Source organism: Larimichthys crocea, chromosome I (genome assembly GCF_000972845.2).
Source record: "Larimichthys crocea isolate SSNF chromosome I, L_crocea_2.0, whole genome shotgun sequence".
Taxonomy (NCBI): Eukaryota; Metazoa; Chordata; class Actinopteri; family Sciaenidae; genus Larimichthys; species Larimichthys crocea.
In genome coordinates, this window is record NC_040011.1 from 35286530 (window position 1) to 35311721 (window position 25192).

A 25192-nucleotide genomic window follows, 5' to 3' on the forward strand; every position below is an offset into this window, starting at 1 on the left:
GAGGGAGAGGGAGAGGGCGAGAGGTGGGAGGGAGTGAGGAGAGGAGAGGAGGGAGGGAGGATTGATCCGCGTCTGTTAAAATCTTGTTCTGGTTTTTCTTGGAGTGAGGTCTGTGCCTGCCGACGCGCCTCTCCTGTGCAGCCCCCCTCAAGAAGAGCTTTTTATGGAAGGAAACCTTGGAATTTTTGAAAGAGAGAAGGATCTGCATAACACCAGTGAAGTGGATAAAAAAACGCATGGCTGGGTTCTTTTTGCGTTCTCTCTTGCGTTTTCTCTCCTCTGGTGTCTGAATGAAACAGGGAGGCAAATATAAGGAGAAGAGGGACGGTGCAGGTTCTAGACTGGGAGTCGATCTGTCAGAGTGATTTTGAGTAAACACATTTCCAGTGCGCCCGTTTTAACTTTTATTTCTTCAGAAACTGGCGAGCTCGACTCTTCTTCAATTGCACGGCAGAGTTCGTTTTTCTCGGAACGAGGAGACTTTCGTGTTTTTCCCCCTTCAGAGAAACTGCCTAAACTTTCTACGTTTAAAAAAATAAATAAAAAGATCGGATTGCATTTTCCCCCTTCAAACATTTTGGAGGTGATGTCATCGTGCTGTGTTTTGGCTGGTATTGTGTCGAGAGGACGCAGGGAGGACGACTGCAGCCAGGCGGTAACCAGCGGCTGAGGCGAGCGGGGAAGTCCGGAAAATCAGGTGCAAAGTGCGGCTGTTATTTCCTCGCTGTGTCGCGGGTGGCTGAGTCCGCCACCCAGTCACAGCTGTTCCCATCCTCTACAGCTACCCCTCCCTCACTCGTCTTTCTTTCCCCTTTATTATCCCCTCCCATTCTCATTCAGCACTCTCCATATACCCCTCTGAGCTGGACCGCTCCGGGACCTTATCACCCTCTCCGTTGGACACTGTTGGTCGGTGTCACCTGAGCAACAGACCCGTTGAGCCATCTTGGGGGCGCAGTCATGACCGAGGCCGCCCTGCATTACCCTGCGCCCGCAGAACCCCCGTCTCCAGCTTTGCTCCATCAACCAGCCCAGGTAGCCCACCTTCAACAGCTCCTGACCCTGGTCTGCTGGGACTAAACCTGCCTCCTGCTCCTCTCTGTGCCGGAACAAACACTACACCACTTTCTTTTATCATCTCACCTTTTACAGAATTTATTTTGGAGACCAGAAGCTTGTTGATGTGCTGAAACATTACGCATTGGATTACGCAGAAGATTACGCACGCACAGCATCAGTTCACGGGGCCGAGCATCACTTTGAAAGGGTCAGCAAGGTCGATTGGAGTTGGATATCTGTGACGCGTGAGCGCGCTTTCACCTGTTCCTCGTCGGGGACGCGCAGCCTTTAAATCCCAAACCTTCCCCCCTTTGCTCCCCCGCCCATCCGTCTCCCCACCAGTCTGGACAGCTGTTAGAGGTTGCCCGGCGGTCACAGTGGCACAGTTACCCCAGCCTTACACCCTACATTGCCCGTGCCCGCACATTTATCCACGCCGGGGGAACCGGGGCACACCGCCGCCGATGCCAACGGGAGTGTCCGCTGACTCTTTGACTCTGCACAACATCCAGCGGATTCAAAACACAGAGGGCAACTCTCCGGACTGTCGGACTGGCTCAGACCGAGCGAGGAGACTGTCTCTGGGCCAAGTTCCATAGTGGAGGGGGGAAGCAATGTGGCCCCTTCTTTCCACGCTGACCGTCTTGTAAGTCACTTTTATCACTTTATCATGACATGATCTTATTTATCCACTCAGGTCTTACCTCTTGTCTTCAGTTGTTTAAACTAGTTTCATGACGGACCTAGCTACAGATGAAGATGATGGAGAGGAAGGTTGCAGTGTCTAACGATTACATCACTCCTCATCAGTCCCCATAGAAAACATGCCATGGAAGGCCCTGTTTTGATTGGCTGACAGTTCAGGGTCACTGGGTCAGAGTCAGGGCCCTGTTACTCATAAAACCTGCCATAAACATCTCCATCACCATCTGTACTTACTTCAGGGATGGCCAAGCTGGCTTAGAAAAGACCATTTTCCCATCGCCAAGAAAATGCTTTTTTTTCCCCTATTGAAAATATTTCAGAAGTTGAGTCAAATAACACCGGCTTTATCTAGTGGGATAGGAAAATGATAAAGTGCCAAGAGCAAATCTCAGGGAGGAGAATACAGACTCAGGGGGCTTGAGTTTGCCCATTCGAGGTGTGTCTTGTTAAAAGCCAAGGGGTTTATTTTTCTTTCTTTGTGTCGGCTGTACTTCTCCCAGATGGCAGTCATCTCCAGATACTTCTCATTCCTCACACAACCTGGACAGGGTGTGTGCTGCTGCTGCTGGTGTCTGCCTGACTTTCTCTCTCTTCATCTGTGTTTCCCTCACACTCTCTCCACTTACCCACCTAACTGCCTACATCTGTCTTCCTGTCTTGCCTATACCCTATTTTTCCACAGATACTTGCTCAGATAAAAAGTAGGAATTAATAACTGATGAATGATGGCGCCTCTGGCAATATCTGAGGAGGAGCAGTCTCACTGTTTAGTCTGCTGGTTTTAGTTTAGGTATTTCGGGGTCAATCATCTCTCCATTCATTTCCTTCTTGCCTATGCCTTTTACCACAGCCACTTCACTCCAGCCATGCTCTTTTACCAACTTGATCATACTGAAAGTCGTCAGTCAGTGAGAAACACCAAGGGCCCTTTGCCACAACAACCTGTTACTGCTCCTCTGCTGAAGCCACAGCCTCATGTTGAGGCCCTCTGCTTTCCTAACCATTGCTCCACCATAGGCCCTATTACTGCTGATACCACTCACACGCCCACTAGCCTAACCACTATTCTTCACTGAGGCCCACTGCTGAACATCTGAAACTTCTGCACCGTGCCGAAGCCCACTGCTTCAGTGTTGGCCTACCACGCTAACCACTGCTACACACAGCTGAAACCGCTGCTCTGTGCTGAGTCCCACCAGGGCGACCGCTCTCACTCCACACTGCTGCCCAGTCCTCGGTGCTGAGGCCTGCTAGTCTAACCGCAGCCTCCATATGGTAGATCTGCTGGGACGCAGGTTTATGATGTCAGACCCTTGCTTGTTTTGGCTGCTATCCAAAGCGCACCGGGCTTTCCCTCTCTCCATACCTCCTTCTGTCTTTACTCTCCCCGACTTTTACTCAGGGCTCTCTTATTCTCTCGTTTTCTCATCCCTCCCCCACCACCCGACTGATCCTGTCTCCCTCTTTCCTCTCTCCTTCTCTTTCTCTCTGTGGCTGGCATAATATGGAGTGTCTGTGGTTTTTGTGGGAGCGGGGGAATCCAGTGCCGAGGCACTTTTCCTGCAGTGTCCTCGGCGGCAGTGCAGCTGTGGTGTTTTAACAGCTGAGAGTCCTCACAATGCACAGGCGCTCAGGTTTTTTCGGCTGCGCAGGCAAAATGTGAGGGCCAACACTCTACTGCATTGCCTGGGATTTCGGCATCTAGAGCGACTCAGGGGCCAACGCACCAGCTATGAGAAAGAAGTGTTGGGGAAAAAAAGAAAGTAAGGAAGATGGCATATGTGTGTGTTAGTCAGGAGGTAGTGACATGTGTAACGAGGTGCATAAGTTGAACCCCCCTCCTCTTTCTTTCCCATTATTTGTCTTTTTGTCTACTTCTCACGCCAGAACACACTCTGTGGTTACACTACTGTCTCTCATTTTACCACTTTTCTCCTCCGTCCTTCAGGATGTAACATTCGTCTTCTTCCTCTCTGCTCCTTCTCACATCTGTCCATCTTCCCATTCTGTCTGATTTTTATCTCTCACCTCTTATTATCTTTCAGCCTTCTCTTGCTTCATTTCCCCCTCAATTTATTCTTACATCACCTTCCTCTGTCCTGCCTTCTCCCATCCCTTTGTGTACTTCTCAGTCTACCTCTCTCTTCTCGTCGCTATCTCCCTCTCTCAGCAGCGCGTATGTCTTTGCTTTGGCCCAGCTGTCAGCTGCCTGCTTCTCCTGTATACACACACACACACACACACACACACACACACACACACACACACACAAACACACGCACACATGCACCCTGCACATCTGTGTGCATGCCCATGACAGTGTGGAGGAGTGACCCTGCTAACCCCAAACATAAAGGAAAATGGGAGGCAGGGAACGATAGGAGAAAGGTAGAGTGGACAGAGAGACAGGGAGAGATAAGGTAGGGGAGAGATAGGGAGGACAAGTCAGAGAAGGAGAGTTGAGTAGAGAGAGAGAGAGAGAAGAGGCATGCAGAGAGATAGCAAAAGATGAGGTGGGGAAAGACATTCGTAGAATTGCTTTTCAGCCCACACACTTGGTTCTGAACTTCATCAAGTCTTCAGCGACTAATTCTGAGCAGTTCAAGGACTGCCAGAGTAGATTTTGCGCAACACAATCACTCCCTTACTAAAGCTGTAAATAACATTTGATACATCCAAAACCAGGGTTTAAACTTCAATTAACGTAAGATAAGTGAGAAGAATGTTATTGTAGCTGTAAACGGCAGTCTGTAAGTCCAGGTAGTCAAGTAAGTAATAAGAAATAACACATAAAACGATTATTCCCCACCAACTGATTCTTCCATAAATCATTTTTCCACACGTTTTGGTAGCTCATGTTCTCACTTATTCATAGCATCTCTAAATGTAACCACAGTCAGCCGCTCTCCAAAGCCACATCACAGCAGAGTGTACACCTGTAGTCCAGCCCAGCTGTCTACATACACAGAGCAGCCAAATAAGCCAGGCCATTCCTTTAGATGTCCAAACCAAAACATGTTCTAGTTGTCTCGGCATGTTTGCCATTTCGCTATGGTCCAATCAGGTCATTTGGAGGCCAGATTTTGGTGTGGCGAAAGTCAGGAACAGGTCAGAAAGTGGGTTTGGACAGAAGGCTGGTAGCGTTACAGTAAACACTGCTCTGGGTGTTGTCTGTCTGCCGATCCCTGGACATCTGCCTGCCTGTATGTCAAGTCACTGTGCCAGCTGCACACCCAGCAGTGTGAGTAATCACCCAATAAGGAAAAGAGATGTTAAACAGAAAGAACGGCAGAGAAGAAAGAGATGGAAATGATGGTGTCACGCATGACTCTTCCAACATTCAGTGTATGCTTACATTTTTCGAAACTCATCTGTTTTCACTTTTTTCAGATGTATCCAGATGTTGCTGGTGATGTGCAATCCATTACAGGTGAGAGTCTACATGCATGGCAAAGAGAAATTGTACAGTATAAAGGACAAGTTGTATACTGGTATACGATACAATACAATACAATAGCCTGTTTATGTCATTCTGTATCTGTATGTGTGTGTATCAACCTTTGGATGTGTGACTACCTTGGTGTGTGTGTGTGTGTATATACGTGTGTGTTTCCAGCAGGTACTTGGTGTGGATGGGGTCAACTTCAGTGTGCATGTGGAGAACCAGACACAGGTGCGAGACACCATGAGTCGGCGACACCACCGGGTTTACCAGCTCTACAGCCGCACAAGCGGCAAACATGTCCAGGTGCTGGGGCGCAGAATCAGTGCTCGAGGAGAAGATGGAGACAAATATGGTAAGACACACACACGCACAGTAAAACACAAGCAAACACTTTAGTACATGTGAGCATATGTTAGATGCTTACTTGCAAGTACATGCACACTCACACCGACTAACGGCTGCAACTACAAAGACTTGAAGGTTGACCAAGTGCATGCATGAACGGGTACAGAATGCAACTGTGCAGGCACACTCACAAAAGCACACACACACATGCCTCCCCAGGCTTTGGCAGAGGGGCAGTGGAGCTTGTCTTGGGAGTACAAAGACCTCATCGACTGGCTGCTGACTCAATGATTCACAAGAGAGAGAGCGAGAGAAAGAAGGTGTTAGTGAAAAAAAGTGTGAGTTAGTGGGAGAAGCCTGGCAGGTAGAGTGGCGGGGTGAGTGTTAGAAACTCATCTCCTTCATCGATCCCTCCATTGATTTCTCATCCTCCCTGTTGTCTCCTCTGGATTTAAAACAGCAGGCTTCCTCTCCCTCCCTCCATCCTTTAACACTCCCTCTGTCCATCCCCCACTCCCTTTACCTCTCTACATTTCTCTGTCTGTAATGATGTCTAACCCATTCTTAAACCACACACAATCAATGGGCAGAAGAAAGCCAAGCCATAAAGCTAAAGTTCATATTTCTGCATGTATTCTGGTGGTTCACATCCAGTCCATTCACAAACATGTCACTTCAAGCCACATATGGGATCATAGACGCAAAAAGCCTGTTTTAAAAGTCTGTTTATTGACAAATACCACTCCTAAGCAGAACAATCCACCCAAAACTGACCAACTATGCCAATGAGGTATTATACCGGAGAACCAAAAGCAGAGAGAGAAGAAATAAAGCAAAGAAGGGGTGGGTGCATGTAGGTATAAACATGAAGTGAAAGAGCAGAAGGGAGACGAGAGGAGAGTTGGGGGAAGAGAGAGGAAGAGGGCAAGAGGGAGGGAGGTATTGATTTCTCTTGACCCCTTTGTTGACTAAGGTCACGCAGGAACCATTTTAGGGATTTATTTTTAAACAGGCACAAGCGCTCTCTGAAGATGTGTAGTTTGTGAAGCGGTATTGCCTGGAAGGATGAACATGCATGCACCTGCACACACACACATACACAGAGGGTACACACGCACACGCACACACCTTAAAACAACAGTACCGCAGACACTCAGTCTGAGTGTTCCCCTGCTCTTTTTGGCCCACTGTGCTCCATTTACTCTTGGCTGTTATCTTTTTTATGAGGCCCATTTGTGGTCAGCGGCCTCACATCCATGTGTGTGACCGGGCTTATCTAACAACCATCTGTCCAGCCAGAGACATTTACATCTGTCCGTGATTTATCAGCACGTTTAATAGCAACTATGAATCCTAAAACTGTGATTCAATGTGAATGCCTTATCTGGTTTAAAGCCAGATCTGATTTAACGGTGGCTAGTAATCTGTGCAATTAGTGTCACGCTACTTGGCAGTGGGTTTGTTCATGTAAGCTCAAATGTTGTTTGTTGCTATGGCAAGTGGTGTCGCACAACATGAAACTAAATGAGCTCTACCTTTATCGTTCTTCCTCTAATATTTATGCGATACAATCTAATAAACCTGTGAAATCCAGTGAACACACTACAATACTGTATTTCTCTGCAATGCCTGTGGCTCTAATGTCTGTCTGTTCCTCTGTCTGTCCCTTCACAAGCCCAGCTCGTAGTGGAGGCCGACACCTTTGGTAGCCAGGTGAGAATCCGGGGCAAAGAAACCAATTTCTACCTGTGCATGAACCGCCGCGGCAAGCTGGTAGGAAAGGTAAGGCTTCTTCCTTTTAGAGACGTGTTTATGAAGAATATCTTCCTACAGTTTCCTGACCAGCCTCTCTTTGTTTCTCCCAATGTGTGTGTGTGTGTGTGTGGGTGGGTGTGGGTACCTGTGGTTTCTCTGCTCTCTCAGAAGGCCAGTAATCGAAGCGCAGACTGCGTCTTTGTGGAAAAGGTTCTGGAAAACCACTACACAGCTCTGATGTCAGCACGCTACTCAGGCTGGTATGTGGGCTTCACCAAAAGAGGTCGTCCTCGGCGTGGCCCTCACACACTCCCCAACCAGCAGGACGTACACTTCATGAAGCGTTTCCCGCCTGGGGAACAGCCCGACCTCACCACACCCTTCCGCTTCACTACAGTCAGCAAGCGGAGCAAGAAGGTGCGCGCTACTGGGCCCCGCTAGTAGTGGCTAATGCTAACACCCACTGTCTTGTCATCCAAAGCCTTGACCTGAGCCTGCCAGTTGCTAACCCAGTCATCTCTTCTGTCGCACACGACTGAACACCTCCCTTTGTTGAGACAAACATTGACAAGAAACTTGATGAATCATTCATGGGGTTTAGCTTTACACCTACTAATTTGCCACTACAGCCCCCTAGTTAGTGATCATTCCTCTCAGTTTTAGTTCCCTTACTGGACCAACAAGACCAATACTGGTCCATTACTGAAAGCTCTATGGACCTGGACTGCTTCCTTTCATAGGCCAAAAACACTGACAAGAAACCTGAAGGGCAGCCAGAGTCCCAGGCTCTACTAAGGCCTCTATTCCACAACCACAAAAACCACAAGGCCTTCAAGTCTCCTGTTCTGGACCAGCTGGACAATGTCAAGTATGGGATTACAACTGGACCATACAGAGAGAAAACAAGGGTGGGAAAGACTGAACAAGAGAGTGGGTGCTTAGCCTATGGATAAAGGGAAAACAGGAAGGAGAAAACAGGAAAATGGTGGAGTAGACAAAGGGGTAGAGTGATCTACACAGATCAAATGGACCAATAATGGATTGTTGACATGTGACGCACTTATTTGTCTCACTACTAAATTGGTGAGAACCTGTGAGGCTGGTGGATGAATGGAAGGATGGATGAGGGAATCACGGAGCGAGTGATTTACTGAATAAATGCATGTTTGTAAGAAGAAGATGAGGGAATGTACGTAAGTGTGTGTGTGTGTGTTTGTGTGAGTGAATGAGTGCACCAACAACCATGAGTGAAGCTGGATCACAAGGGACTCTAGAAAGGGACCATCAAGTCCCTGCATGAACCCGTGACAACTCATCGCAGGGACTGAAGCTTTAGAAACTAGAATGTATAAAAACCAAGCTGCACCAAAAACAGCCAGCCAATCATCACAAACCAAACCAACAACCGACCAAAGACAACTGGAGACCTTCTTCATGACTCCTCCCAATGCCCTGCCCCCCGAGGACACTACACCTTCAGCTTATAGGTGCAGAAGGTGATGAGCGCAGGGTTGAGCAGGGCAGGGAGGGTGCCTTGTCGATTAGCATTGCTATAGAAACGACCCAGGGGATGATGCTCCCATGCGATACCGTGGATACAGAATGCTGCTACCAGGACATTCAGTGGAACAAACCAAAGTCTCATGCATACACACAGGAGAAAAAATATTAAAGGGAACAATTTATTGAAAGTTATATATATTATATATATAAAAGAAGACAGAAACCCTAAATAAGCAATCTTACTATGATGGTTACTATAATTATTACGATAAAATTATTTCATTTATTTATTTCAGCTCTGTGTGCAGCAGTCTTTCTCGACTCAGTAAACCTTACAGAAACATTTCTTGTGTCTCTCAGCCTCTTTTAACTGGTTCTTCACTTTCGTTCATTCATTTTCTGTAAAGGCATACATTGTATAAAGAGATTCAAGTTAACGGAGGCTCCAGATGTGGGCGGCTGGCTTTAGTGATCAAGTGGTTGATCATTAATAATGGTTAATGTGTCATGCATCAAGCAAAAAAGACCAACATTTGCTTGTTCCAGCTACAGTAATATGAGTGTTTTATGGTTTTCTCTGTTTTCATATCATCCCAAACTGAAAATAATTGGGTTTTGGACAGCTAGTTTAACAAAATAAGCAATCTGAAGACATTTCCCTCGGCTCTGAGAAATTGTTTTACATAAAAGGGTTTGATGACATGATAATATATACACAAATTTGTCAACCACCAGAGATTGTGCCCTACCATTTCTACCAAAATATCTATCCCTTTAGTATCTCTGGTTGTTTTAGACAATATTGCAATCAGTCAGTGTGCAGGATTAATTTACTTGTAGTGTTTGCAAGATTGCTGCATCAGTGTGATATTTAATTCACTTAAAAATTCAAAATACTGAAATCTTTGCCTATCAAGATATATACCATGGTAGACTATATTCATATTTTATAGATGAAAAGATGATTGATTGACTGCAAAAGTAATACATTCATTGCTAATTAGACCTGCTTAGTTGAAGCCCTAGCTGGCATCAAAATGATGAAACTACATCATAGATTTGAAAAAAGTTATCTGACAAAGTATCAAGGATCAATATCAGACTGTCATGCAATGGTAAGAACTTCAATCTCTTACTCACGCCAGGTAGAAGAGCTACTGCATTTTGCATTTCCCACAACAATTCATCATACAAAGTTGGAAAAGCTCTCCAACCCCTGCAAGGCTTTAAAATCTAACCAGCAGATTTCTAATCGAGCCGAGTGCTTATAAGGCTGCAGAATCGATTCTGTAGTTTTCATAGTTCTTGTCTTGTATGGGTAAGTCATTGAAACCTATATTTCCAACATTAAATGTTAAACAAACAAACAAAAAAAACATATTTAAGTTGGACCAGCCTTACTCAGGAACCCTGTAAGCTGCTGTTCTCCAAGTGTTGTGCAGAAATTGACAGCCACCTCCACATTATAAACCTTTGCCATGAATTCACAGCATGAAGGATCAGACAAAACAGTGAAAAGGAAACATGCAGTAGTGAGATAGAGTTTCATAGCTGCTTCTCCTCTCATCTATCCTGCTCTTATCCCCCCATCCCTCCCCTTCCTTCCCTATCCTAGCAGGAGGTCACTGAAGAGATGTCGCTGCCAAATGACCCAATCATGCCGGCAGACACAAACAGCTGACTCAGGGGGAAAAAGGGTTGTACCAGAGGATTCCTATTGCAAGGCAGAATCAGTGCTGGAGGGGGGTGGTATAAGGAGGAGACAGTGGGGTGGAAGGGAAACAGGGTGTGGGGCTGGGATAAAGAAGAGCGAGTAGGGGGTGGTGGGGTGAGTTGTTCATTTCTGGAACGTTGCTCCAGTTCCACTCGGGAATGATGGAAATATTCCGCGTAGCCAAACCCAGAGTGGAAGGTGTATGGTAATCATGTCGGGGAAGGAATGCCAAATATGTGCGTGAGAACGGAGCTGTGACCTGAGAGCTGCAGGAATTATGGGCCAAAATCCCACAGACCCAGAGGAAGCATACACACCCATATCCAACACATACACACATCATATACTAATGGTGCTCCACCAAGCACAAATCCATCCCACATAACTTATTCCCAGAATTTGAAACATTCTACTACACTAAACTAAACCTAGAAATTTTGAAAACCAACCCCGTCAGAGAGCCAACTCCCCTCCTTCTCCAAGTCAGGAGAATACACACTGTACAATAACCAGACAGAGGTATTACAGAGCTCAAATACACTACCCAGACCTTTGCTATAAAGGCACCACTTTAGGCATCTCAGACATACATTCCTCCTTCACAGTTACAGTGTTTACACGACTGACTATGTGATCTACTGTAACAGGTTATTTAGACTCCAAACTTTGCTACCAAACAGTCAGAGCCCAACTCTCATAAACACGTTACACTGCAGGAGATAGCCGAGTTTATACTCCCACCTGGTGGCCATCATGAACACACATCACACAATACAGTTTAACCATCAGTTGTTTCATGTTACAAATTAAAACAATTTGATTTAAATATGACTTAATGGATGTAAACTGACCGTAAGCTATTTTACTTTTTAAAAGGTCATAAAACACTGAGATTCTGCATATTTTTAAGTACTTTACCTGCTTTGTTGCTGTCTCATATGGTCGGAATGAATTTTAAATGATTAAAGTGGCTCAAGTGATTGACAAGATGCAAGATTCTTTGTGAAAAACAACAAAAGTCCATGGTCGTCTCTTTAGGATATTCAGAATATGATGGAACAAAAAAAAAAAGCTGTTTTGACACTACAGGATACAATAGGCTTTACATCTCACTCACAGAAGAGCATAAACTCAGATTATAAACTCTGATGTCACACATTCCATCAGTTCTTTATAATTATTTTCTCACAGTCCAATAAGATCAGTGAGTCTGTTTATATGTACACTGGTATCTTAGTTGCAAGTATCCAGGTTATGTATTGCTATTGTGAACATAATAGCCTGGTTTCTAGATACATGTCACATGGAGTAAGTAGAAACCAGCATAGTTTGTAGGTACAAAACACAGTGGCTGAGATGGAAAAACAAAACACAGATTGTCAGAAGCCTGGATACTGTTAGAATCACGTGTACAGGGGTATGAATAACCAGGTTTCTCATCTCATTTCTCAAGCTTTCAATCAGGAGTTTGCTCAGTTGGGTTGCTGAGAAACACCACCCAGGAAGACCATAACATGCTGTGGTCTCCAGTAAAAGCTGGTAACTAAATTATGGTTTAAAAAAAAAAAATCCTAAATGTGTTAAATTGCAAATAAACTGGTTCTGTTGTTTGTCTGCAGTACAAAAAGGGAACAGACTGAAAGTACAGAGTGTTGATCTACATGTCAGACAGAAAGGCAGCATAGCACAAATCCACCCACACACACACACGCACGCATACACACACAAAAACAGACAGACAATTAGACACTCATTCATGTTACAGTTGGCTCAACACTCCACCACTGTCAAGTACTTTATTCACAATAAGGTCATTTTTCTTCTTTAAAAAATCATTTTTAATATACAACACAATTTGACAAGACAACTCCGTTTACAGCTAAATTTGAGCTCTTGAGTTCCAGCTTCTCTCATAACCAAAGCAAGCACGTAGATGATGGGGGAGAGAAAGATGGAGTGAAAGGGACAGATGAACAAGGGTCGAAGTTAGAAGAAAGAATGAGGAAAAAGACAGTAAGAGAGGGAGGGGGAGAGAAAGAGGACTACGCTTAGTATGATTTTTGTACTAAGAACCAAAATACTCAAATAAAATGAGAAAATAACAGTAATAAAAAACAGTAAGAAAGTAAGAGTTAAAGAGAAAAAAAAAAAGCAGAGGTGTACCGGGATGCTGTATCCAAGGCAACCTCACATGCATGTCTGTCTGTTTGACGCTTCTGCTCTGTTCTGCCGTTTCACAAGTCCACATACACAAGCACACACTCAGCAAACTTGAGTGTGTGCGCCCCCATATTCCAAGCGAGTGTGCATCTCTGGGGGTTAGAAGGGAGGGGAGGGGGGAGGCGAAGGGTGGGTGGAGAGAGACAGGGAGGAGTGAGAGAGAGTGAGAGGGAGCAGGATGTCATCCCAGACACAGTTCTCCCTCATTCACTCCCTCCATCTCCAATCCTTCCCTCCTTTCCTTGAGCTGAGTAAAGAGTCTCTGTCTCCCACATCACAGCTCCGGTCATCCTCTGTCCAACTGTGCCACTGCGTGTCTGTGTGTGTTTGTGTTTGTGTGTATATATGTGTGTATGTGTGTGTGTAATATATATATAAATATATATCTATAAGCAATTCCATATCTGTGGAAACCTGTTTTGGCAGGGGTCAAAAACTGAGGAGCAGAAGCTGCTTTAAGTTTGTATCAAGGGGACAAAAGGGGAGCTTGTGACTTATATAATGTCTAAGTTAATACTGTCATTAGTGTACTTTACAAAACATAAATTAGTAGTAGAAGATGAACTTCTTGGGATAGTTGCATTGGTTCTGTAGTACGGAATCCTCATCAGTGTCGACCTGTATGTGTGTGCGTGTCTGTGTGCAGGTCACAGTACTGCCAGGCAATGGGCACAAGCTCAAGAGTCTGTCAGAACGGGCAGGGAGGTGGAGGCGGCAGGGGCGGGGTGGGAGTGGACAGAGAGATGACGAAGAGGAAGGATAAGAGATGGGCTCCTTTCCGTGATGGATGCACCCATCAGCCAATCAGCCCTGGGCTCCTCCAAGAAAGGGTGCGGTGGATGGCGCCACCTGCAGCAAAGAGTCACACTGAATATGATTATCTGAACATGCAACCTTATGTGTGATACAGGATGAAACATTTTTACTGAAAAGTTTTATTAGCCAAGTGTGAACGTGCATGTGTTTGTACCTGCTATCTAGAAATGTAAGTGTAGGTGCGGGAGGGAGACCGTCCCTCTGACTGGCCATTGGTCGAGACGTTCAGGAAGTCCCAGATCAGAATGGTGTCGTCATGAGAACTGCTGATGATCTGAAACTCATCAAACTGAAGGCGGAACACGCGGCCAGAGTGCTCCTGAAAACACAATGAATCAAGACCTTATGTTAACATACTGAGCACAGAGGCAGATAATGGATGTGAGGTCACCACTGAAATGTGCACCGCTGATATCAATTCTGTTTTGCAGCAGACTATCAATGATAAGTGTTGTTCTTAGAACCACACCCAAGACCTGACTAATAAATTCATTAAGTTTGAGAAACACTGGACTGTACCCAAGTGTTTATATGAATGGACACTCACTGTGCTCCCCATTTATATCTATGAGGAACTCATCTTAGTAAAATGCAATACAATTTATTACCAACATGATTAATGATAAACCTCTCTAAACAGTTTCATCAGAACCTGAACATTACATCCATCATGGAGTTTAAAGTGTAATGCATTAGAAAGCATTTGTTTGAGCTGATTTAGCAAGTGAGTGGTTCTCTTTGATATCTCTTCACTGATTCTGTTTTTTAACATCCTAGTTTAGATTCCTGAAGCCAACATTAAAGTGCAGCTGAAGACATTTGTGCATGAACGCCATCAGGCAGCTTATGTGGCTAACTCAGTGATACTCACCACTAGAGTGCGCAGGCATAATGTGCTGGCGGGGGCTCGTGGGTCCAGGGCTGCCTGCAGGTCCCACACCTTGATCTTACTGCAGAGAGCAACATGAGACGACACAATGTCAGAAACAAAATGTCTTTGCACAAAGCTGTGTGTGTGTGTGTGTGTGTGTGCACGAGACTGACCCGTCGTAGGCGCCGCTGACAATCCTTTTGTTGTCAAAGCGAATGCAGCGCACCAACTCCTCGTGACCTTCCAGCACTCGCAAACATGCTCCACACTCTATGTCCCATAACCTGGAGAAAGAGAAGCCTTAGTAAACACATATAGCAATATACAGTCCCTTCAGTGTTTATATATCTTTTTAGTGGTAAAGCATAACTTGAAAATTTTAATTATGTAACTGGTCTGGTACATATTAATATTGCACATTTACAGATACAAATATTACATAATATATAGACTATGTACATGTTTAATCTCACACGTACCGGATTGTGTTGTCAGATGAGCCACTGACCACCAGGCGATCTCTGTACTGTAGACAGGCAATGCCCCGCTTATGACCATTTAGAGTGCGCACAAACTCACAGGTGCTGGTGCTCCATACCTACAAGGGAGGCAACACAGTAAGGTTTGTCAACAACAGCCTGGATGTTTCTATTCAGACTTAAAACGGGTCTTTGGTTTAAATTTATGATTGACTACGCTTGTTACCTTAATGGTGCGGTCCCCTGAGGCGGACACTATGTATTTGTCGTCAAAGTCGACCACATTGACAGCAGCCCTGTGTCCCACTAGGACACGGCGTAGGCTGATGTCAGTAGGAGAGGCCATGTCCCAAACGGCAATTGAACGGTCCTTGGAGCAGGTGACCATCAAGCCGTTGGCAAAGCGCAGGTGAAGAACTGCCTCGTTGTGGTGGATCAGTGTGTTCAGTACCTCACCCGTCGTCACCTCCCACACCCTGCACGGGAGAAGAGGTAGAAGCAGAGGGATGGAGGGAAATGGGTGGAAATAAAATCAGAAGTCAGGAGATATGACAGACAGGCCAAGTGATAGGGCAATGGTTATAAAGAGGAAAAGAAAAGTTAGATTAAGGGAAAAAGGAAGATAAACGTGGGAAAAAAGAGGCAAGGAAGGTGTGAGTAGGAAAGAAAAATGAGATGGGGGCAGTAGGAAGATCGGTCAAAACGAAAGAAAAGACGATGATAATGGAGAGTGGAAAAGATATGTAATGAGAGCAAAGGAAAAAGGAAAACAATGGAGACATGAGAGAGAATTATGTTTATTAGTTTTACAATGGAGAGACTCACGCACACGAGCAGCTGTGAAGAACATGTTACTGAACAGCACCGCTGGGCATTAAGAGTCAAACGCAGAACACACACTGGAAAAGCTGACAACCAAACCCACAAACAAAGTGCCTGTCAAGCTGTTGCTAAGGAAGTGAAGTCACACTTTCCTTGGATACCGCCCAGCTAGTACGGCTGAAGTGTGAAGTAATAAGAGAATTAATGTTGAGCTTCTGTGTGCAGTAGCCAAGCAAGTGTCAACATACATACACCTGCCAGGTTTTTAAATATCCGCAGTAAAACATATCCCACTATCTCCAGTAATGATGGTAAATCTATCTCACTGTGAAATAACATTCAATCTGACTGTTTGTTAACATTGCAAGTGTGTTACTGGCTAAATTCATTTTCTATATTTTATTTTCCAAATTGACATAAATCAGCTGTTTGATGTGTTTTGCATGAAATATTTTGTGTAAAGTTCATGGCAGGCTTTGAACCGATCAGACTTAACATGTTTCTGGTGAAAACATGTCCTCAAACAAACTATATGTAGTGTTATACATGTTGCTGTGTGGGTGATCAATTCATTATACACTCATATTAATTAGATGCACTCTATTCTGAATAGTTGAACAAACTATTGGCCACTGTAGTGAAGTATATGTTCCTTCTGCTATAGAACCTGTAAAGTTCACAGGAACACGTTTGTTGCATGATGCCCACACTAGCCTTTAAACTCTATTCTTTACTCAACAGCAAGTTTAACAGTAAATAAAGATAAATGACTAAATGTTTACACAAACATTCGGCCCAATTAACAGTGAGTAATAACGTTCTCTCTCGTTAATATTACAGACATGGCTTTAGGTCAACAGTGTGTCTGTCGTACCTGACAGTTGAGTCAGAAGACCCGGTCACGATGACCCTCTCGTCATACTGGAGACACAACACTGAGCCTGTGTGACCGGTCAGTATCTTCAGACACTCCAGAGACTGCTTATCCCAGATCTATGAGGAAAAAAAGACAAGAGTAGGAAGATGAGTGAAACAGAGTGAGAGGGCGATATCGATAGATGAGGACACAGAAAAAGAGGGAAAAATAAGTGGTTGTGAAAAGGTTGCAGATTTGGGTCATCCTAAGAATGGCCTATTCTCTCTCAGCAGTGTTCATGCCCCATTTCCCCACTGCTGTGCTGAAGCTCTGTGGGTGTACGTTAGTGTTCTCCAGAACAATAAGACAAATCCACTCCTTTCCTCCCTCCATCCTCCCCTCCTCTTCATCATCTTCTACTCTCCTCTCCTTTCCTCTCAGGCCAGACAGATAAGTGAAAAAAAACACAACAGGTCTGGAGCTGAGCCCTTTTATCCTGTAATTCACTTGTGTTCTGTGTCAGTATTTGCTGGTTTAGCTCAGCGCCATAGACAATAAGATGATAAGCCATACTGAGCCAAAAGAAAAGATTCAATTCATAAATAAACAAACCCAGGTTGGAAAAAAACAACCACACACACAGCATGCATGTCGTTACCAGCCAACACTTCTGGCTCTCTCTACCGTTAGAGCTTAGACATACAAATGGGATCAGTGTTAATTACTTCTACATGTCAGTTTGGGCCAGCAGGCAGACTCACACATGCCTACTGTATGTATTAACTGCCTTAGCAGCAGGAAAAAACGAGTCATGAAATAAAAAAAAAAAATCTTAAATGTGTAAAAGTTGATGTACGTTTTATTTATCTGTAGGGGATAGTGGTATTCCAGTCTTTACAGCTATAAATTACGATCATGATACTTGTGAACAAATGACAAAAGGCTCTGATGACAGTTTCACATCCTGCTGCTTTGCTGTTGTACATAACAGGTGCCATCAGGAGTGATTTGACATTAGTACACAATGAAATCTCTTTTACTTGTTAATTAAAGTACATAATAAAACATCTGAGACCGTTTTAAACCAGAAAATGTAGAAAAAGTGCCAATGGGTGGCAGGGTATAGTTGCAAAGATAAAGTGGACCAGTTCATAATTTCAAAAGACCTCCGATTGTTCTTGATGTTCAATAGACACATACCTTGATGGAATTGTCCCTAAGGCCACTGATGATCTTGTCGTCGTCATACTGGAGACAGTAAACCCCTTTACTATTTTCTGAGCGACACTGAATCCTCTGCAAGTTGTGTCTGCCACATCTCCAATTAGCCTCAATAGTCTGAAGGAAAGAGGGAGAAATAATGAGAAAGGCAACAAATGAAAGAAGCACTGGTCTCTGGTTGAACAGAGACAAGATGGACACATATTTTATCATTTTAATAATGTCAAGGTTAAGAGTGGTCATGGGATTGCTTTGATTACAATGACACCAAGACAATTACCACTACCACCAACACTTTTAGATTAATCAATGTGACACCAAGTCAAACAAGCCTTTTCCACTTTTTTAATTAATAAGCTTTGTGCCATATGTCAGATACACATGTGCATTATAGTTTCATAGGTTTTGAAGTAACAATTTACTTGGATAGTAGTAAATTTAATGGCTTATTAGTTGAGGTATTTTGGTCTCTAGGCGGACTATTCAAGTGGTTCTGTGACACTCGAATATGGTCCTTTCAGAGAGTAATGTGACATTTTCAATCAGGGAGAAAAAAATAATCTGGTACAGCACGAAAGCTGCAAAAAATAAAAAATAAAAAAAACTCTCTAGAATGAACAGAAACATGTTCATGTTCAGTTAATACTGAAATCCATCTCACTGTCTCTTACCTCTATGTCTTGGATGATCTTGGGATAAAGGGAGTGATAGTAGGAGTTGGGTGGGACTTCTGACGTGCGGTTCTTGAACAGATATTTCTCCCTAGGGCGAAAAAAAATATAAGAATGAGGTCTGCTTTGTATCCACTGGGATTTTGTTTCACCTACAATAGACACTTAAGACCAACCAGGTATAACTATACTATCCTAAATTAAAAAGCCCAAAAGAAGAAGACTAACCAGCACAGTGAAAAGAAGTAGTTTCCCCCATGTCCTCAGAAAGCCCTCTTGATTTAGATTTTTAGATGCAAAACATTTTACAAGCAAATAACATGGCTAAACCTGTATGCCAGTGTGCGTGTAAATGGGTCTATATCCAATCTTACCACTGATGTCTCTCAGACAGGCCTTTCCAGAGCGGGTCGGTGCGGACCATGCGTTCAATGAGCTTCTTCCACAGCATACCCTCAGAGATGACCCTCTGCCATTCCTTACACACAAGCTCTGCCGAGCATAGCGAGCGTGCATCCAGGAAAGACAGGATGTTCTCCGCTATGTGATCCAAGCCTTGGGCTGGAGGGAGGAGGAGAAGGGGCTGAGTGAGTGCTTGATGCAAAATTAATAGGATTTCATCTGGCTGGTTTATCTAGACCTGGGGATCATTATTTTCAGATTGTGTGTGTTTTTTTTTTAAAGCAATCCATGTTTGTTGGTTTTATTTGAAATATTTACAAAATGATGACACAAAAACCTGTGTGAAAACTTCAGGAATACCATTGGTTGTGCAAACTTTCTGTAGTTTTAACTTTTTTTGTTATGGTATTCCTTGAAGAGGACTATAATGATCACCCTCATGCAGCAGAAAACAACTTCTGGATAGGTGGACATAAATGTTCATGTATGTATCTATGTATTTGTACCTGGCAGCGCAGTGATGAAGTCTCTCTGCAGCATGGGTTTGAGGTAGGAGTTGATGTGGCCATGCTGGTAGTGGCACATACGGGAGATCAGGCGCTCGACAAACTCCACCTGGTCGGCCTCCGACCACTGGTCAAACAGGGCGATGCAGTGTTCCTTCTCCTTCTCGTAATTCCCCTCTGATGGACGTTTGCGGGATCCCACAACAGGACCGTTACTAAGCTGGAACAATCAAGAACATATGAAGATTTATTAAATGTTTTCAAATATGCATCTGCGCCAGATTGATTGTATTTTCATAGATTCATATGGTGCAAACTTGATCATGTTCAGGCAGTCTTCTGTTCATTGAGTGTAACGTGTATATTACGTTTTCTTCAGCAGCATCTTACACAATATCATCTCAATTACTTTCAGGGCTTTTCTTCCCTTTACTGAAACTACTGTGTAGGATTTTAAATAGGGAATGAAGCTGAAAGTTGTTCTGTTGGTTCACAACAGTCTGTGTACAGGACCAAGAAGATTATTATTGTTGCAGAATGGACAAAATCAATTTTCACTGTTATGGGTCAAAGCTCGTTAAACCACCAGAGGCCCTGGGTGGTGGAGGTGTGTGTGGGAATAAGGAAAAAAATGCTTTTAAATATATGTTCACGACAACAGCATTTGTCAACATCAGTGTGAGGTTTTTACTTGTTTTAAGGGAACAGGATAGTCATTAAAAATATTTGATGCCACAGTATGTCGAGAATCCAAAAAAAAATTTGTTTCAATTATATTTTCAGTGATCCTGAATCATGTGAAGGCTTTAACTGCAATATTATCAACCTGTACATGAGGGTTTCTACATATATTATGCGTTATTCATATGCAGCATATACACATTTGAAATACTTTAATTTAAATATGAGCTGCAGATCTCAGTTTTTCGTCTAGTTGTGGCAATGGATACAAAAAACGTTCTGCACACACACCTTGAGAACTGTGTTCTTCTTTGGCGACAGATCGTCCACAAGGTTCTGTGACTCCATCCCTGATGTGTTCTGTAGAGAAAAAGAACAAAACAAGGAGAAGGTGCTGGTTAGTGTTTTGTTCTCTTTGCATCTGTGTTAAAGGCACTGTGAGAGCCAGGGCAGCGGTGTGGACAGCGCTGGACACAAGAGTGCCACAAACACAGCCAAGGAAGGGTAACCATCATGACTTTTGAGGCGTGCACGCAGAAAACACCCGTGCATACACACACATATGGAGTGGGAAAAAAACTGAGCACTGCAACAAAAGGAATCTATTTGCTTGCTTGTCTGTGATGCGGGCTAAGTAGTCTGGACAGGAAATTAAACTGCAGCATCTTGGGTATGTCACTGGCAGGAGCTCAGGCACGACTGTAATGAAACTAAAATCAGATAGTGGTCTGGGAGGTAACTGGATCCCACCCATTTCTAACATGACTAAGTCTTACAATGATTTGAGTCTTTTACAAGTGCACTGCAAACAAGCCAGAGAGACTTGAGTCACCTTAATAACAACAGGGTTAGGGCATAAATCACTTATTGACAGTAATACAATGAGAGGCTGACCAATTAGTCTTGCTCTTAACACTCAATAAACAATAAAATTTATAGAATATACACTTCTTTGGAAGTCATGGGCAGTCAGGCAGCAACATCAGAATCTTACATTCATCGTTACATGCATACAAACCAATATGGAGACCTGCTATCTTCTTAGGGGGCTTGATGTTTACTGGTTTTAGTTGTGCTGAATATGCTGTGTTACTATGTTAGGTCGTCTGAAACAAACATGTCAAATTAAAACTAGCATATTCCTGAACTACAAAGTCTCTTTAAAAGCATACACTGAAAACTCTCCACATACGACCAGGAACAGCACAACGTTGTTTGAGCATAACTACGTGTGGACCGTGCCAAAAGTGAACAAATACAATATTATTTGCAGATTCAATCATATTCCCTGTTCCCAGATATGCTAACAAACTAAGCTAGAGGGACACACAAGGCCTTCACCTGGGAGAGGGTCAGTGCTATCACATATCTGTGTAGGTGATGACTGAGCCAAGGTCACAGCCTTTAAAAATGACTATGTTGGCGGAAAAAAATGGAGTACAGGCCTGTCGGTCTATAGATTATCTTATAGTGCTTCTCCAGAGGCCTTAAAAACAGGATGAGTTCATCATCTAGATATTTTTCTCCAAGCAAAAACCCAGAACCCTCTCAAGAACTGCTTCAGATTTTGCTCAGTGCAGTTATCCATCTAACATGGTGATGATGCTACGTGTGGCGAGCAAAACCAATAGAGGCGTTTCCTGTCAGTGGTTGGCACGAACACAACTGTACAAAACAAACAAACGGTTAGGTACCTAGACCAAAGCAGACAGGACAAGAAGCCAGAATGGGCTTGCTGGTGTTGATGATCATGCAGAGTAGAAGAGGAGAAGGGAGGAGAAATTAAAAAAACAAAAAACAGACAGACCAGGTTTGGCCAGGCAGGCAGGCAAGCAAGCATGTAGCCTCTCAGAGCTTGAAGGAAGACCCCCCACCTCGGCCCTCACACCTCCAGGTAGAAGGGGAGAAAACGTTACTCCTCAATGCAGGGTTATTCTCTGGTACCCCCTGAAACCAACCCTCCACTCACATCAGTGTACTCTGGAAATAGTTTAGTATTCAAACCCATCTGATTGGAAGAGCCTCCAGTTTTTATGGCATAGAACAGTCACTGTTTGACTTTAAGCGCTCTAGGGCCTAATTTAGATGCAAGAACTGTGATTTGACATGATTATAAAGAAGTAGAAGTCAATTACAGTTTACGAAGCTACAATTCTGTTTCAAGTAGAGAGAGTTTGAGGACGCACCAGAGAAGAACCTGAGAGCAGTGTGCTTCCAACAGGGAGGAAAGGACAACGTAAGGTGAGGAGGTAGGAGGGTGAGGGGGTGAGTGGGTGCTGTCCGCACCAAGGTGGTATGAGGAGTCGTATGGAGTGGGCGAAGAAAAGTGAAGGGTGAGGAGATGGCGAGGGAGGAAGGGAAGGGAGAGGAGGAGGAGCAGCAGAATTAAGAGGAGAGAGGCAGAACCTGGTTGTGAGCCCGGGTGGAGGGGATGCTCTGCAGGCACCTGAGTGCACACAAACTCTCAGCCACCGAGGAGCAGCCCAGCCAGAGAGAGCGAGGCACAGAGCACTGTGTGAAAGAGAGAGAGGAAGGGAGGAAGGGAAGGAGGAGAACGAAGTGGACAGGGTGAGGGAGGAAGAGAAAGGGAAGAGCGAGAGACCAGAGATGAGAAGTAAAGGAAAAGTAGAGGGGGGGTTGATGAGGGAAGTTGGTAGGAGGAAACCAAAGGCGATGAGTGAATGTATGGATCAATGAATGGACAGATGGATGGTAGTAGTGAGGAGTTGAGGAGCGGGACAGGTGAAAGTGTGAAAAAGTAAGAATTCAAAAATAATGGAAAAATAAAAAATAAAAAAACAAATAAGGTTTGGTTTGAAATTGAGAGGAGGTGGGTGTGTAACCATCAAAAGTGGGGAGAGAAGAAGAGGGGAGGAGGTGGGGGATAGTGAAGGGAAAAACCAGTATTAGAGCTACACACACATTGGCACAGTGAGCGCAGGAACACACACTCCTTCACACACAAGATACAGACTGATAAACATACACACAGAAGCATTATTAGACATGAACTGGGTGGGGATAGGTAGAGGAGAGGGAGGGGGGGGGGGCAATGGGATTAATTGTCAATTACTGTCACTATTGGTTTGACAGAAACCCCACCCGCTGTTCTGCCATCCCCACTCCCATGAGTGGTTAGTGAATAACACTGGGACACAAAAATAAAAATCAAAATTAAATACACAGACACAATCCACATGAAATTCCCAACTTTTGGTAGGCCTGTAAGATAAGGTTCCCAAACGCTGCACAAATATATATACTATAATACTTACTACTACTACTAGTATATACAGTACTAAAGTATTAAAGAAAGATATGTGTTATCATTGTTCAGAGCAAAGGAATAGAGAAAAGGTAGATCAATAGGCTACACATAGTAAATGTGCCGATTAGGCAAAATACTGACTTTAACATTTATTTCTTATCCTGTGTTTGTGTAAACTCTTGGGCACATTTCTGTTTTTATTATTTACACATATATAGACCACAATCAAAGAAAGCAGTATCTACTACATCTTATTAATTCCCTGTGTTCACATAGTCATTTTAATGGGTGTTAGTAAAGTGAATTTAAAGTAAATTAAAGTATTGGGGAAGCTGCTGGTTGGCTCCATTAGTCATTTCTCTCTATTCGTGCAATTGATTTCTCGATGGTTATTCATGATCTGTAAACGTGTGTAGCAAAAACAGGAACAAACTGGTAAGTGTGTGTCACAGAACAGACATCTAGGTCCACACAATTCACTAAAAACAGTCTCACATACTTTCTGGGCCTACACTTGCTTTGTCAATAGCAAGTACGGCGATACAATTGATTTGTTTGTTGGAGAAACCGAGGGGCTGTTCGGCATTTCAGATAACGGAGAATAAATGTTAGCTGTTCCTCCGCCGACGTGTTGAGTTAAAAGTGACAGAAACACATCGTCTTAATTGACGTTTTCACTTTGACCCCTGTAATGTTGAATGTTAGCCCTTTCGGCGAAGCTAACGTTAGCCGAGGTGGCTAGCCTGAGAAGAAACCATCCAAATTCACCAGAAAACAACTTTGTTACTTATCGAGCAAACCTCACAACGACACACCGACTATAGAGCGAGGTGATGTTATAAGATTCGTGGATAAATATAGTTAACAAAAGAGCTCACACCGCCTTTACAAATTGACTGTTTTGGTATGGTAATGTCTGTCAAGTGTGCCTAGCATTTTTAGCATGCTAGCCGTGAAGCTAATCGCTACCTCGCTAATCGCGGTGAATGAAAAAGCAAACACACTTCCTTCTACGCACTTTGGAAATATAAACAGACAGGCAGCACACCGCTACGCTTTCAGCTACATTCCGCTGTTATCGTGGGATCTAACAGCCCCGCACATGTATTACCACGTAAGGTTGTCTCAACACGAACTAGATAATAAAAACATACCCGTGAATTTAGTTGGTTCATCGCCGTGTAGCCTGCGTTAGCTCGGATGGCTAAAGTATCAGGACAGGGCCCAGCTCGGAGTGGCGCAGCGTCACCGCAGTGAGCGCTACCCCGTGAACGCTCGTCTGTCTTCGGCCGACGACTGAACGTCAACCTTTAAATTTTCCTCCCCCCTCCCTGTCTCCCTCTCTCTCTCTCTCTTTCTCTCTCTACGCTGTTTGCCGATTTTTAATCCGAAAAACCAACACGCGTTTAACATTCACCAGATGTTGACGTCTTGTTTTGGCAATCCGACCAGTCTGCGGAGCATTTCTTATCTTAAAAAAACTGTATCGATAATTTCAGGCCCTCCCTCTGATTTCTGGTCTCCCCCCCCTCCTCCTCCACCACCACCACCACCACCTCCTTTCTCCTCCACCTCTCTCCCGACAAGCCGCTTCAGACCATTCCTGCCGTCGAGTCGAGCCTCGGCGCTTCGGCGACAAACAGGAGTGAAACTCAACACCTCCGTTGTTCAGGATGCCACAACCAAACGACTCTTACCATCAGTTCCAACGTTTTGTCCTCCATCTCCGGCTCCATGTTGACGATCCCCCCCGAAACTCGCTCTGAAAATGGAAACCCAGCCCTGCGTCGGCGGCCCGCAAATGCAGAGACGTCATTCACTTCGCTCAACCACACAGCTTTGGTAGGGCAGTG

The 25192-nt window shown here is 44.2% G+C and overlaps 2 protein-coding genes across 6 annotated transcripts; one reads left to right on the forward strand and one right to left on the reverse strand.

Moving 5' to 3' along the window:
- On the forward strand, positions 1-12677 carry fgf18a (fibroblast growth factor 18a). 4 transcript variants are annotated; one of them, XM_019260584.2, is made up of 5 exons: positions 1-1705; positions 5155-5194; positions 5381-5561; positions 7230-7336; positions 7478-12677. In XM_019260584.2, exons 1-5 carry the CDS (start codon positions 1674-1676, stop codon positions 7748-7750), a joined length of 633 nt encoding a protein of 210 aa, XP_019116129.1. In that variant the 5' UTR covers positions 1-1673; the 3' UTR covers positions 7751-12677. The 4 variants fall into 4 exon arrangements, with proteins under 4 accessions (XP_019116129.1, XP_010747918.1, XP_027141968.1 ...); XM_010749616.3 differs by having other exon boundaries at positions 5384-5561; XM_027286167.1 differs by having other exon boundaries at positions 1-697; positions 841-1705; positions 7230-12677.
- Positions 12307-25192, reverse strand: fbxw11a (F-box and WD repeat domain containing 11a). 2 transcript variants are annotated; one of them, XM_010749614.3, is made up of 13 exons: positions 25037-25192; positions 20363-20431; positions 19391-19610; positions 18857-19043; positions 18483-18573; positions 17791-17928; positions 16609-16727; positions 15139-15388; positions 14913-15031; positions 14607-14717; positions 14434-14512; positions 13717-13881; positions 12307-13595 (listed from the first exon to the last, which is right to left on the reverse strand). In XM_010749614.3, exons 1-12 carry the CDS (start codon positions 25073-25075, stop codon positions 13720-13722), a joined length of 1584 nt encoding a protein of 527 aa, XP_010747916.1. In that variant the 5' UTR covers positions 25076-25192; the 3' UTR covers positions 12307-13595; positions 13717-13719. The 2 variants fall into 2 exon arrangements, with proteins under 2 accessions (XP_010747916.1, XP_010747917.1); XM_010749615.3 differs by lacking the exon at positions 25037-25192 and adding an exon at positions 24494-24816.